This window comes from Toxorhynchites rutilus, chromosome 3 (genome assembly GCF_029784135.1).
Source record: "Toxorhynchites rutilus septentrionalis strain SRP chromosome 3, ASM2978413v1, whole genome shotgun sequence".
Lineage (NCBI taxonomy): Eukaryota > Metazoa > Arthropoda > Insecta > Diptera > Culicidae > Toxorhynchites > Toxorhynchites rutilus.
The window spans coordinates 118,078,434-118,093,158 of NC_073746.1; the positions used below are offsets into that span (position 1 = coordinate 118,078,434).

At 39.2% G+C, this 14,725-nt stretch overlaps 1 protein-coding gene across 11 annotated transcripts in view; it reads left to right on the forward strand.

The window, feature by feature from the left end:
* The window catches only part of LOC129780588 (GTPase-activating protein skywalker), a 162,278-nt gene extending 148,058 nt beyond the window's left edge, over nt 1-14,220 (forward strand). For 6 of the 11 annotated variants that reach the window (XM_055789011.1, XM_055789009.1, XM_055789012.1 and 3 more), the window contains 6 exons: nt 84-119; nt 928-1,014; nt 2,232-2,390; nt 2,459-2,679; nt 11,182-11,315; nt 11,869-14,220. In XM_055789011.1, the coding sequence (XP_055644986.1) occupies nt 84-119; nt 928-1,014; nt 2,232-2,390; nt 2,459-2,679; nt 11,182-11,315; nt 11,869-11,879 (648 nt within the window). In that variant the 3' untranslated portion in view covers nt 11,880-14,220. The remainder of the gene's footprint in view (nt 1-83; nt 120-927; nt 1,015-2,231; nt 2,391-2,458; nt 2,680-11,181; nt 11,316-11,868) is intronic. The other 5 variants (XM_055789010.1, XM_055789016.1, XM_055789017.1 and 2 more) reach the window with 3 other exon arrangements.
* Nucleotides 14,221-14,725: the final 505 nt, after the last annotated feature.

Consider the following 14,725-nt stretch of genomic DNA (forward strand, 5'->3'; position numbering starts at 1 on the left):
CCTCTACCTCCAATAAAACCTGGCTTTGTTTTCTTTTCTTTCTGAAAACGGCGAAATCATGTCGTGAAAATAAACAAAAATAGAAATTAAAGGATGATCGGCAGTCGTGTCAGACAATGGTAGGGATAAAATAATTATTCGAGAGTTATTTTCTTAGTGTGGTTTGTAACCGAATTTCGCACAGTCGGATGGTGACAGCTACATTTCTCACTGAGATGTTACATGATTATCGATTTAATTCCCTCCGGCTGTGCTGACCTGAAGCTTTTTGCGTTACTCCCAAAATACCCATTAAAATTGTGGTAGTTTGTCGAATCGAAAGATATCATACCTAACAAGCTTCTAATCAACGCATCATCTTCGAACCCTCAATTCCATGCATTGTAGGGTCTACAATAAGATCAATCCGAGTGAACGTTTCCAAACAACTTTGGTGTACCCGAAAAAAAATAGTAACAACATATCCTCTGTTGCAACTAATTACAAGCATTTGTTGCATGAATCGTCAAGATCCGATTCGTGTTCGATCTCCTAAATTTGGTTCCTAACCTTGAAGCTCCTTTCACGTTTTATGTACTTATTGTATAGGCCTAACGAAACCCTCCACTAATCCCGTCGGAATGTTCTCTTTCTCTTCAATTCTTCACGCTGCTTTCGGTGGAATCGTATCGATTGAATTAACACCTCGCCGCGCGCTTACCTCTCTTCATAATGCCAAAACTAACAAACTCTGTGCACCATCGATCAATCTCTTGCGGGGGGTTGCGGTTTTCCTTGCGGTTTCTTCCGCTCGTGTTGATTTTGTTTATCCAAACATGGGGTTCGGATTCATCCAACCCGCGGTCCGTTTGCGTTTAAATCCGGTGCGATGATCATGAACAAAAAAAAATTAACACACGCGAAAAAATAAAATGCACCCAAACATAGGGTGCTCATTCGCCTGACGTGAGAGTTTTATCGATGGGTGTATTTCCGATTCAAGCAATAAAGAGTAAAATTTGTGTTCAGGATGACGTAAGTGTTACTAAAATTCACTAACCCTGACCCATCTTCTTTTTTTTGCCCCATGTCACGATGTGTATATGAGTGTTTGTTGATTGGTATTTTTTTCTGATTTGGAGTAAAGTTGTTGAATGAATGTGGCGAGTATGCAATGAAATGTTGTCTGTTGTCAGCTCTCGTTCGTCGTTCGTACGGTATCATCCGAATGCTTTGTCACAGCTCCACAACCCACTTACAATGGACTTACATATTGTATGAACGACGAACGGCAGCCTTCTGTGTTTACACCTTTTTAAGGGAGTACGCTAGGGTGCCAATGAAAATGATCATCTCTAATTTCAAAAATTTACCTCATAAAAAATGTAAAAGTAAAAGAAAACGGGGGTTTTCGAAAAAAAAAATTCGATCAAAGTTTGAGTTTTTTGAAAATCTAAAAATCACGCAAGGGGGAAGTAAAAGAAAATTTCTTTTTTACTTGGTCGTTTTTTGTCTGAAAGTCGATTTTTGCGAAAAAAAATAATTTGAGATAGCTTTTAATCTCGACGTGTCATGCAATTTTAAGACATTTGGCATCAAAAAATATTTTTGAAAACCCAGATTTCCGGTGATTTTTCGGTTTTCAAAAAACTCTAATTTTACGCTATATTATCGTGCAAATCAACATTTCGCAACAAGTTCCGAATGAAACATCGAGATAAATATTTTTATTGGCACTTAAAACCATTCGTTTCGTCTCGTATTTCGAAAAAAACAACTTAGTTCCAGAGTGTCGATTTTTGACAAAAAAATTTTTCGAGATGACACTAGATCTCGATGTATCATGCAATTTTAAGACATTTGGCATAAAATTTTTTTTTCGAAAACCCCGGATTTTTCGAGTTTCAAAAAAAATAAACTTTGACCGTTTTGCGCCACTCTCTCTTAAGTCCGATTGAGCAGATATTTGGCATAGGGTGTTTTTTCGAGGTGGTGAACATTTTTTATGAGGTAACTTTTTGAAATTTTAGGGTCGATTTTTTCCCATACATTCATTAGCACCCTAGAGTACTCGTTCAAATCGTGTAAAAGATTTTTTTGTCGAAAATACCTGTTGGGTGAATGCAAGCACTGAATTTGTTGTAACCCACCGTCGAGTAAGACACAACCCCTAATCTAAAGTGTCACAATTTGTTTCAAACGAAGCACAAACATGAATATTGTTCGCTAATCACCATGATTTATTCCGGCAGCTATTCACGCTTTGGTCTTGGCTACCAGTTAGGATAACGATGTATCAGCCTATACTACTGTACACAACGGAGGAGCATGGTTGCTCACTGACAACATTCTACGTGCGGGTGGAGCAGCACGAGCCAACACTGCTAATGATCAAAACCTGTAATAATGAGGTGTGTCCCTATTCAATCAAACAATCAATGACCATGTTGATGAACACTTTTTTGCTTCCCGCTTCTAGGTGTTTGGTGCCTACTGTTCGTCACGATGGTTCGAGCGTAACATGAAGGATGACCGTGGCCAGCGGCAGGCCTATTTCGGTACCGGCGAAACGTTCTTGTTCTCTCTGTATCCTGAGCGCGCGAAGTATCCCTGGGTCGGCATCGAGGGTGACAAAGGTCTCGGCCATGCTTCGGAGCTATTCATGGCGGCGGACTCCAAGATGATCACGATCGGGGGCGGGTAGGTGTTCACGCGCAAAAAAAAACAAAATAATTTATTGTTTAATAAGATAAAATATTCTTCCTCGCTTAACTTTGTGCCGTGCCGTATTTTGCTTGGGAACGGAATTGTCGAAAATTCGGTGGCTTTCGGAAGTGCCGGTTCAGGGAGGTCACCGACTATTCAGTTCAGTTTTTTGTTTCATATCATTAACCTTGTTACATGAACTGGATGATTGGCCATGTTCATCCCGGGTTTCTGTGTTATATAATCTACATCCGGAATACTAGCTTTCAACTTCCTAATATACTCGATTTTCTTTATGTTGATCGAAACTTTTCCTTCTGGTTATGCAGGATTGGCAGGGAAACTCAATTGACCTGATTCCGAGTTCAAAAGCCAACAAATACTGCTGTTGGCGTCACGTATGTGATTTTTTCCCACCGCCATGTCCTTGAAGTCAGTCGAGTGAGAAAACTGCGAAAACTTGAAGTGGATTTTTTGGGTTTTTCACGACGGTTGTGTAGTGGGATACTTTTACGGGAAACGACGAAATGTGTTGTCTTACAAGGTTAATCACACCTCTCAGCCCAAATCGTTAGAGTAATGTCGGAACATTTTGCCCATAAACAATTCCTCTGAACGGTTTATCTAATCCATTTTGACGTTTGATATCTATAAAGTTTTGCAAGTATCAGTCCTGTTCGCTTGTATTTTTAACCAAGCAAACCTATCTGCAGGTGCAATCCGCTCCTACTTTCACAGCTGGAACATGCTTCCCTCCCTTTTTTATATACGTTCTATTGACTCTTGCCCTTTTCAAGATTTCCGTTTTGTATTCTGCTGTAGGCCGAACACCACGCTTACATTTTGTGGACATTTTCGGGTCTCAATACTAATCAGAAGACATTCCGATTGAATTGAGTAGCGCATGCTTCTTACGGCTCGGATGTAAACAATGAATGAAATTGTGTTTCAATCGCAGCTTGGCCCGTGATGATGATTAGAAACATGGACTTATAGGGTTTCTCGAACAAACGAATATTTGCAACTCCGATTTAAGAGGGTTCGTAGAACTATCTTTTTATGAAATATTGATAGTCGATGTAGGTACCCTCAAAGACTCAAAAACTGCAAAAAAAACTCATTTTTGATAAAAGTTAAACTTAGCACTAAAAACACTACACATAATCAGCAGCAACCGCAGCAGCAGCAATAGGCCTGGATCCGCACCTGGAAAACAATATCTATGAGTATGTTAATAGCGCAAAACCTTCATTTTCACTTACCTCTGTTACCAGGAACAATTACTTGAAGAACATTAATTATTTGTGTCACACACAAGCGATGTATACACAACACAACACAAAAACAACAATCACAACAAATGAACAATAACAAGGGATTTGTCAAAGAACAGGAACAGATGGAAACGAACGCGCTATACAAAGCGCAATTGTATTATAGCGAATATTCCAGACACAATCCAAACAAACGCTATTCAAAAGACTATGGACCAATCGTATAAATAGGGCACGGAATGTTAAGAGAGGTCAGTTTGAGGGACGAATGACCTTTGGGTTAAAGTCCCTTTAAAAATAAGAACTGAACCGAAGGGAGGTCAGTTTCAAATAAACTATCGATCAGTATAGATCAAGCGTCTTGATTATATTCGATCTCATCACATCATCGGGTAGCCAGTCTACTCTCATCTCACTTCTGGTACTCTGCTCATATACCTCTCTGGGCGAAGACATAGGGTTTCTCAAACAAACGATTCAATTTATATTTTCAGGAAGTTGCTACCTTTTTGTAACCAGCATAGAAAATCATAACCTAAAATCGAAAAGTCACAGGAGGGTTAAGTCCGAAACACGACCGCATAGTTGACGTAGGATTACGCTAGGCTATCTGTTGCATGCCGATTTTGAATGTTTGAAAATCTCATAAATCCATCATAAAATGATTGAATAATTTGGACATTTCTCATAATGCGATTGATTTTCGTTTTTCAATTTGAACTCCCTGAAGACGATATTCAACGTCAAAAATCGGAGATTCGGTGATGCGAGGGATAATGGACACAACACTAAAGGCTGTGATTTCACTTAAAAAAACATTATTCGGATATGTTTGAAATGTCTACCGTGCAAACCATACAAATGTATGCGACATGATATTGTGAGTGAAAGTCACCACAGTTTCATTGGATTTCCAGAAATGATAGTATAATAAATTATGCAGGTTTCAAATCTATTATTAAACACAAAAAAACAGCAGGGGACAAACGACACAGTACATAGATTGAGAGAGAGATCCAAGAGATCCTGCAGAAATGTTGGGATAAGGGTCTCCGATATCATAAGTACCAGGAGTAAACCGGCAGGCGAGAAAAAACGGCGGGGGACAAACGACAAAGCAAAGGTTGTGAATCCACCTAGAAAAAAAAACAATAAGAGACTCTGAAGAAATGTTCGGTTAACACTTTAACGGGCCGTGAGAACTAGGCACGTAATAAACGCAAACTACAATACAACGACATGTTTACAAGCTAAAATATACTAAATATTTTCTTTCATTACGCAAAACCGTTAAAAATATTGAAAAAGTAGAAGATATAAATGTAACATAACCGCAAGGTAGACGTAGGATTACCGCTGGCTCTGTAATCATTTGTTTGAAATTGCATCTGAATCAATTCTCAATGAATGAATGAATAATTATTTCTAAAGATTGCTGAATGTTTTCCTCGTTAGTGTGTGAGTGGTTCAGTATGAATATGAAATTGTTATTAACATGAAATTCAACTATTTCGAACTTGTGTGTGGTCCAGAAAAGAACCCTTGGGTTTGTGTGGTTTTGCAAAAGTAACTGATGAAGTTTGATACATAATTCTATTTTGTTTTCGTGAGAATAATACATGAGAGTTTTCATGACCACTTCACGCGGAAGCAGAATAGAAACTGATGCCCTTGGATACGATTGCATCACGGGAATCGAATGCGCAAATCTTCCTTTGCTCAAGTGCATTTACAAGCGAACATCTCATGACCATTCCAAGCGAAAGCAAAACAGAACCTAACACTCTTGGATACGATTGCATCATGGGAACCGAATGCGCAAATTTCAAATTTTTCTTTGCTCGAGCGCACTCGCAAGCGAGTAAAAGAAATCACAGCCTGAATGTATTCGCGATGATGGTTTCTCCAGGTTCCTTGATTCTGCGTCCGTGTTCGGGAACACATTCCGATCACCAGAAAAGCAATCATCATCAATGAGCTAGATTGTTATGATTTCAATAGCCTGTTTTCAAAGCAATATTTAAGCTAATGAAACGATTTTTTGGACCAATCATATAACTCTTTGACATTTTATCTTCCGAATGAAGTGATTATTATACCACTCCATTTAGTCGGTGAAGAGTTTGTTCAGTCTGGGACCAAGTTGCGGTGGACTGTATTTTTCGGGATCCTCATAGCTCGGGACCAATTGGCTGAACGGGGAGAGCTCTTGTCGGGGATCGTAGTCGGATGTGGGTTGACTCACAGGATCGGAAGCGTTGAGAAAGGCTGAATAAACTTGCGGAATGGTTGCAGAGAAGAAAGATGGCGGAAAACTTTAACTCAACTACGTATATTTCTTTCTATCTCTACAACTCATGTTTCTTCGGTGTTGTTCGATTGGTGCTTCTCCTATGGTGTTGTCGTTGCGATGGTCGGTTAAATTGTGGTGATTTTCGGCAGCGCGTTGTTGTTGGTTTTCTCTGCTGTGCTGCGTAATTTCTTCGTTTGTAGTGTGGCATACGACGTTCGTAGGCGTGACATACGACGGGGGGTTTTCGCTTCCGTTGGGGCGGAACAGAGTTATTAACGTTCAAAACTTTGCACTTGAGCGTCACTCTCTCGTTTTCGAAACTTTGAACTTACACCCTGGTACAGAAATGAAAGTCGTAGTCCTACGTCAAAGAAAGTGGCTGCATGAAATTTTTAATATTTGGAGTTGGATTTTGTGGACAGATGTCAAAAACATAAAAAATGACAACCGATATGACATTTAACTTTGAAGGTACAATTAGAATGTGTAAGCAGAGTTGCCAACTATAATTTTCAAAAATTAGGAAGAATGAAAATAAAAATCAGGAAGGAATTAGGATAGCTCCTTTTGGGTTGTCCGGAGAGTTGGTGCCGATGCAGATTTACATACATTCAATTTTATTCTACATTCTTTATTATCTCGTTGTACAACCTTTCGCCATCTTTACGCGGCTTAAAAATTTCATACTCCAAGAACATGTTTGATTCCTCGTATTTTTTATACTGGTCATACAGTAGAAGTTCTTGCTATTGAAAGAATTTGGCAGGAATCTTTTCATCGTTCATATATTTTCCCAGAAACCTACGGCATCACTATAGTGATTTTCTGTGAAATCAATTTTTAGGAATCAATCAATATTTCTTTGAGTTCAACATCCATACTTGGATTGAATTCTTACTCATTAAATGAGGAAAGTATATCAGCAGCAGACGAAAAAAACGAATTCACGTTGCTTTGACAGTAGCCTCTCTCACATCTGAAAGTAGGAATAAGATAATCTAGATGGGTGCAAAAAGATATACGAGTAATGAATTTCGCTCAGCTTCACATCGATGGAACGAAGAAGGCAATATTTGAGCTGGCTAGCTATTATTTCGGCATAGAAATCTCAACTAATTACTACTAATGTAAGTAATACCTACGTTGAGAAGGCAAACATTCCACTGGAAACGTTAGTTAGAATGAGAATTTTTCTACATATTAATACTCTACTTTATTTTCTTATATTGGATTGTATCGAGTTCGAGATGTACTTGAACTCACATTTGTGAGTGGAATGATTTTGTTTCGCCAATCTCGCACAACTTGTTTTCGTTGTAAATGATGTTCTTGAATAATAAGCTGTCACTGGAGGACGGTAGTTCGACAAATTCGTAATTCAATGTGAATGATTTTGGAGAACACATTTCGCAAGAACGAATTTCGCACGTGAAAAAATCGCTCATTCTCAAACAAGCTTTAGACATGTGTTGAAAAAAACCACTTTAACATATGGTCGGTGTTAATTTTGACCGGATCATGTGACATTTTTATGATTTCGAGAAAAACGAACTTGAAGTTCACTGTTCTGCAATTTTCGAACCTTTAATTTTTTTGGTTCAATGCTGTTCCTAGAAGCTACTCTCTGACAATGCTGTGACGTATGATAATTGCAAAAAACTCAATGCAAGTCTCATGTCCTAGTAGCTTCAAGAGAAACGTTTTGTTGGTTTGAATTTGGCGCTTGGAAATTGTTTAATATGAGGGGCTTAGCATGAAAGGGGTATAAGTGATTTGATCGATTTCTCTTCATCAACTTTCTCTTTAGTTAATGACTCAACTGCAAAAACGTTCCAATTTGAGTTTCCTATACAATCCGATAGATGAGGTTCTGATCTATCGTCCACATTGTCAAATACAGCTGGGAATTAGTTTGCAGCTTAGTTATGGCCAAAAGAGAGAGAGTCGTTGTAGAGAAATCGATGATGTCACTTACACTCCTTGCATTCTGAGCCTCCCATATAAAAATGATTGACACATGGTCCATTCTGTCTACACATGATTTAGAGCAGCCATACCCATCCAGCGGCCCGCGACCCGCATGTGGCCCGTTAGGCTTTTTTGGTTGTCCCATCTGGTCTTACTTTATTTTAATCTAATTTGTATGTCTAACAATCGTGCCTACTATGGGCTCCGCAAATCCTTGAGGTCCAACAAGCTCCGACCCCGTACGAAGTGTACCATGTACAAATCCCTAATTCGACCGGTTGTTCTCTATGGGCACGAAGCATGGACGATGCTTGAAGAGGGCTCACAAGCGCTCGGAGTTTTCGAACGCCGAGTGCTCAGAACAATATACGGTGGTGTACAGGAAAACGGAGTATGGAGAAGGAGAATGAAACACGAACTGGCGCAACTCTACGGCGAATCCAGCATCCAGAAAGTCGCCAGGGCTGGACGAGTGCAATGGGCAGGGCATGTTGCAAGATTGCCGGACAGCAGCCCTACAAAGATGGTGTTCGCATCCAATCCGGTAGGAACAAGAAGAAGAGGAGCCCAGCGAGAGAGGTGGTTGGACCAGGTGGAGCAGGACTTGGCAAGAATCGGTGCAGCCGGGAGTTGGAGAACTGCAGTCATGGACCGGGTTTATTGGAGAAGAGTAGTGAATCAGATCTAGTCTCAATGGGATGTAGAGTCATAGTAAATAAATAAATAAATGTCTAACAATAATGAAGATCTCAGAAATCTTTACCTATTTTCTTTGACGTAGGACTACGTCTTTCAGTCAGTGATGGCGCCAAATCAGAAAACAGGGCACGTTTTCATGGAATGGAAATAGAAAATGCAGCTTTCGTTCTACGGACAATGTGGATGGAGAAAATATTGTAACTTAAGCTCCGCCCTTTGGGTATAAACAAGCTATTCGCGATTTCACAGCATTCACGACTCATCAGTCATCCAGCTAGCGACCAGACTGCAGCGACCGCAAATGGATTTTCTCTTAGCCGAAGGCTTAGTTTAGTTTCCAAATTAGTCTTCTCAATGCTAGAATCAAATGAACTGCGTAAGCATAGTGCGGAGCTCGCACTAACGGACAGTTGAAAATCAGAAGAGAAATATTAAATAGGACGTGCTGTGTGCCTTGAGATAAGCTATTTTGAATGTCTCGCTGTCGCTGCCATCAAGTCGTTAGCAATATGAGTGATAGATCGTAAATGACTTGTTGGTGACTTCCCGATCGATCAATTAATTTTCGTTAATTCAAGCTTTTGCTGTCCGAAATAGAAATGGCGTCAAAGTGCAGCGCATTTCAAGCCGGATGCGAAAAAGGTATTTCTCAGCGGGGACGGAGCGGAGCCATCACCTCACTAGATTTGGTGCGAATCTTTGTTGCCGTTCTAAATGTTCTTTAGGGCGTTGGAAATGTTATTTTGCAAAGAGACACTGAATAACTATTTGGTAATTCAGTAAGCTCAGCGTTTCAGTATTGCTCTAGACAGCAAGCAATCAACAATACATGTTAATTCTGAGAGTGAATTTGAAAATCTGCTTAAATTGGCTTTTTTTTGCTTCACGAAACGTTCGCTCCTCACTCAGTGAAAGCATTCATTCAACATTCCTTGTTTGTGCTACCAAATGTTTGAAGAGTTTGATTGTTGCATCACTATGATGTTTGTTTCTCGTCGGTTATAATTTCGTAGTCCTACGTTAGCAATGCGGTCGTGTCTTGGATACGCTTTTTCCATTATTTATGTTTGCGGCCCAATATACGATGACTAAAACATGTTTGTGGCTTTTTTGGAAAGGTTTAAAGGTTGAGTGCCACTGATTTAGAACCATATCGCCATGGTTAATAGCACATGGTCCGATCCGTCATTCTTGCTGTATGCATGATTTTCCAAATCTGAACAATGTGGGGTGTATCTTACGAAATGCTTAATCTAATGCTAACAATAGCTCATTTTTCAATTTTGGGACTTGGTCCACTCTGACTCAACACCGACCAATTGATCTTCCAAATATCGACCCAAGATCGACTAACCCTAAATTACATGCGTTGGAAATGATTCGAAAGCAAGAAACGCGGTACTTTTTGATTTAAAGCCAAAGAACTTTGAGTGTGGTTTCTCTCTCTATGAACAACTGTTTGAGCGCCCAAAAAAAAGGGGTGTTTTCCGTCAAAACGTGACGGGTGATAATTCTCACATCATTCATTCTCACTACATTAAACCAGAAAAGAGAAAGTAATAGAGGCTGCCCGGTTGTTGTTCTAAGTCGTCAGCTCGGCCAAATGTTCATGCTGCGATGGTTATGCTGTGTATTCAGTTGGATCCGATCAGTGTTATATTTTTATTATGGGTTTGTAATCAAAACCATCCCCGGAGAACGATATTATATGCAATTGATTGAGCCAAGCACTGCCCGGAAAACGGTCACAATACGAAACGAGGCACAACAAAGTGATTCTACAGCATGACAATGCTCGACCTCTCGTTGCCCGGTCCGTTAAATCCTGCGATCGATGGCACATAATTTGACTGAGTGAAACTGCAGTCACTCTTATGAAGATGTCCAAAAATGTTTTGATTCGTGGATAGTTTTAAAAAAATAGGACTTTTACCGTTACTGCATTCGAACTCTGCAAAAAAAAAGGGAAAAGTTGTATCTAGTAATGGACAATATTTAGAATATTTATCTATAGTGATATATTGCATTTTGTTTTTGTATAACCAAGCTTCTAGTGTGAGCAGCTCTTCAGCTCTAACGATTTATTACTCATTGGAGTGCACTTTGCGAACAATGCCATCTAATATGATATTGGCATTTCTTGGAAGATATGCTTGAAATCTTTCAGCATAATTTGTAGAAATCAAAATAAAACACGACTCATGATTTATACAAAGATATACATTTTAATATATTTTCCATTTATTTTCTGTATCTCTGCAGTGAGGGACAAGCAATCTGGATGGACGAGAACATCCGTTTCGGTAAAACGGACCGCTGTCAGACGTTCAACAATCCGCCGCTGTGCGCCACCGGTGATTTTGAGATACGAGTGCTCGAAGTGTACGGTTTTGTAGGTGCGTGAATGCCATTTACTCTACTACTACTTACTGTTTGTTGCGATTGCCACCACTACTACATTGTACTCCCAAAATGCATTCTTCAACCGCCAGACCAGCAGCAGTCTGCTTTGTTTATGTTTGTGTGTCTGTTACGTGAACATCAACGGAGAAAAAAAAAGAAAAACTGTTAAAGATTCCGTTGGTTTGCAGTTGAATCTGCCCACAGATATTGCTCCTCGGTTTAGAATTACGGTGCGAGCATTTAGAGAGACTATAATCTAATGCAGGAAGACTCCTCCTAACCTAAACTAGAGAGAACACAGAAGCCTACCGACTCTTCCCGATATTATTTGACCCACCCACAACTAGAGAACTCGGATAACTGACAGTAAAATCACATTTGACGATATCAGCATCAGAATCAAACTCGATGGATTAACCTTTACATATACATTAATGCGCTAGCGATAGAAGTGAACTCTACAGAAGCTGAACACGAAGATTGTATAACGAACAAACAACACTATTGAACAACCATTTTCTGTTTTCTTCTTTTCTTTCTTTCAAGAATGTGAGTAATGCACTGAGATGATTATACGTGTACGTAAACTGTGTAGATGTAATTATTGTTTCACTTCCTCCGGAAGGAGTTAAGAAAATGGAATAGGTAACCACGGAAGGTAATATGACAATGCTTGAATAAAATGCGAAAGTTTTAGGACGATAAGTTAACACGCTGTTTGCATAACCCACGTCCTCCAATCTTTTTCATCGGTGTAGAAACGATCTTTCGAATCAGCATTGATACACTAATCATTAGCATGCAACAGAATGTATCGGAATTTATCCGTGAGTTCCAATTGACACAACGAATTCCCCTACATGTTGATCATCATGTGTACGTACGATGAAAATGATGTGCTCAGTTTGGAATGTACAGTAATCGTTCGCTAACTGGTCCTGGTTTAGGTGGTCTGCTTTTTAACTGGGCGAACGTTAACTGGTTCTTAGATCAGTTCAAAAGCAGAACAATCGATTCAAATGGAAGATTTGCTGTGAGGGGCATCCTCAAATTATATTTCATAGCTGTTATCGCACTGAATACAAAACTTTCATCGGACGACCAATTTCATGATCAACACGAATCAAACAATTCATTGAAGTTCCCCTCGATTTCATTTGACGTTTTACATGCCGGACCAGTTAAAACACGAATGTCGATAACTGGTCTTCTCTTCTCACCAGTTAGCGAATGTTTACTGTATATGCTTGCCATATTTTTTAAATGTTTCCTTCTACTATACTCAGTGTATTTTTCTATTCTGCAATATTTGATATTCTCTAATCGTTTCTCATTAAATGTATGTAATACATTCCAGCGATCGGTTGAACGATCGAGAATGATGTGGGCGGGAGTTTTGGTATGAATTAATTACTCTAGTCCATTGACTGTCCTCTCGAAATTCTCGCATGTATTTCGGAGTAACACAGTTTACGCTAAGCATAGAACAACGAAATCGAATCAATGAACTTATTTAACTCTGTTTAGCTATACATTTGCATTCGCATGCGATCATTGTGCATGTGCATGTTGGAAGTTTTAGTCGATGTTGATCGATAACAGGGCGAAGTTTGCTAAGCTATCTAGAGTTATATTGAAGTAAGAGATGCTCATTATATTAAACTCTCTAACCAGCATGCTAACATCCTCACCACAACCATAGACGCTATTTGTTCTCTGTTCTGTGGTTTCCAACGCACGTTGAAGACTCACGACAAATGATTATAAACATGTCATCAGCTGTGTAAATCCGAACAAATAACCGTAACATTTAACCGTTCGTGTTATGTCTCGTAGAATAAATTGATTCAAATTGTAATATAAGAAATTAGTGATGCAAATATAGGGATCAAAATTTGTTTAAACAAGGTGTGTTTTGAATAGCAATATGTTCTTCATCCAGCTCAGTTATTGTTAACGTTGATCAATTACGAAATCTACGCTGCTGCAATGCACCGTAAAGAGATCACCCATTCAGATCTTCGTTATCGCTGTACCATACGATCCCGATTACAGGCAATACAAAAGTATCGCAACGCGTGCATAAGCAAACTTTGGCCATAAGCATGCATAGAAGAACCATATCCATTTAGCAATGTTTTACGTAGTTCCGCAAGTATAATCGTAAATGTCAAATTAATTAATCCGCGCGCGAGAATTGAGATGCAGAAGAGAAAGAAACAGCGGTCGGTGGGTAGGACCAGGAGAAGCTCACCAAGTGAGAAGTGTAACGAACGAACAATCGACAGAACCGCGGCGAAGACGCCTAGGCGGTAGGAATGTGTATGATAATCATATAATAACAATCTGTTAAGGAATTGCGGAAATAAGCAAGAAAAATGAATCAAACGTTTGCAGACAGAAAAAAAAGCAAATTATATCCGTATTATGTTAGGGATGCTTTAACTAATATACACTAGAATGAAAGGTAAATGTGACGCTAAAATTTAGCTTGTTAGAAATGTTATCAAGGCTCTTCTGTTCGCGGACCGTTAGCTTAAGGATCAAGTTCCAGATTTTACCGTTGGGATTTATTCTTGTTTGGTTGTCGCGTTCACATTGTACATTTGTTTTTTACAAGTTGCTTCATAAAGCATGTTTATTACGTACGTAGTTGAGCTATAAGTGAACCGGGTGTCGTTCCGGAGGTATATAACTATAACGAATACTATTATGGTACCGTATAGGGACGTAACCTATGTTATTGTGATTTTTATTATTATGGCATATTTTGTTATAAATTAGCTATTTGTATAGTGTTTATACTATTATGATTTATTTATGTTTAGTTATTACAAAACATGAAAGGCAAGAGAAAAACAACTGAAATAAAATGAAAACAAGCGAAGTGAATATGTGCGCCAGTTTGTGTATACTTTAATCCGAACCGACCTTTCCCCGCAGGTAAGTAAAGTACGTTACGAGCCAAACAAACTAGTCAGAACAGCTGGTCAAATCTCATAAGCACATGAGAGAACAACAAAAACTACTGTTGGAAGTGAACAAGTGCTATTGCTAGAGTTATACACTGCGTTTCACAACTATAGAACCACTCATTTTTTTCTGAGTTTCCAGAGATATGAACGAACGAACAGAACAGAACGACCCATTCGAGGTGGTTTTGACCAAGTTGCGCCAAGTTGTAGTGTGTAGCTCGTTCTTTGCAGAGGATACTGCTCTTTTGAGCTCTTCAAATCAATCATATTGCTTGTAAGCTGCTTCTACTATTCGTACGATCACTCCTCGTAGGTTCTTGATACGGTTTTTAACTAGTAAACAAGCTGACCAGTCCAGAATCTGAAGCCCCTAATCAACAAACCATGCCTTGACTTTCCGGATGTTACGAATTGATGCCAATTTACCC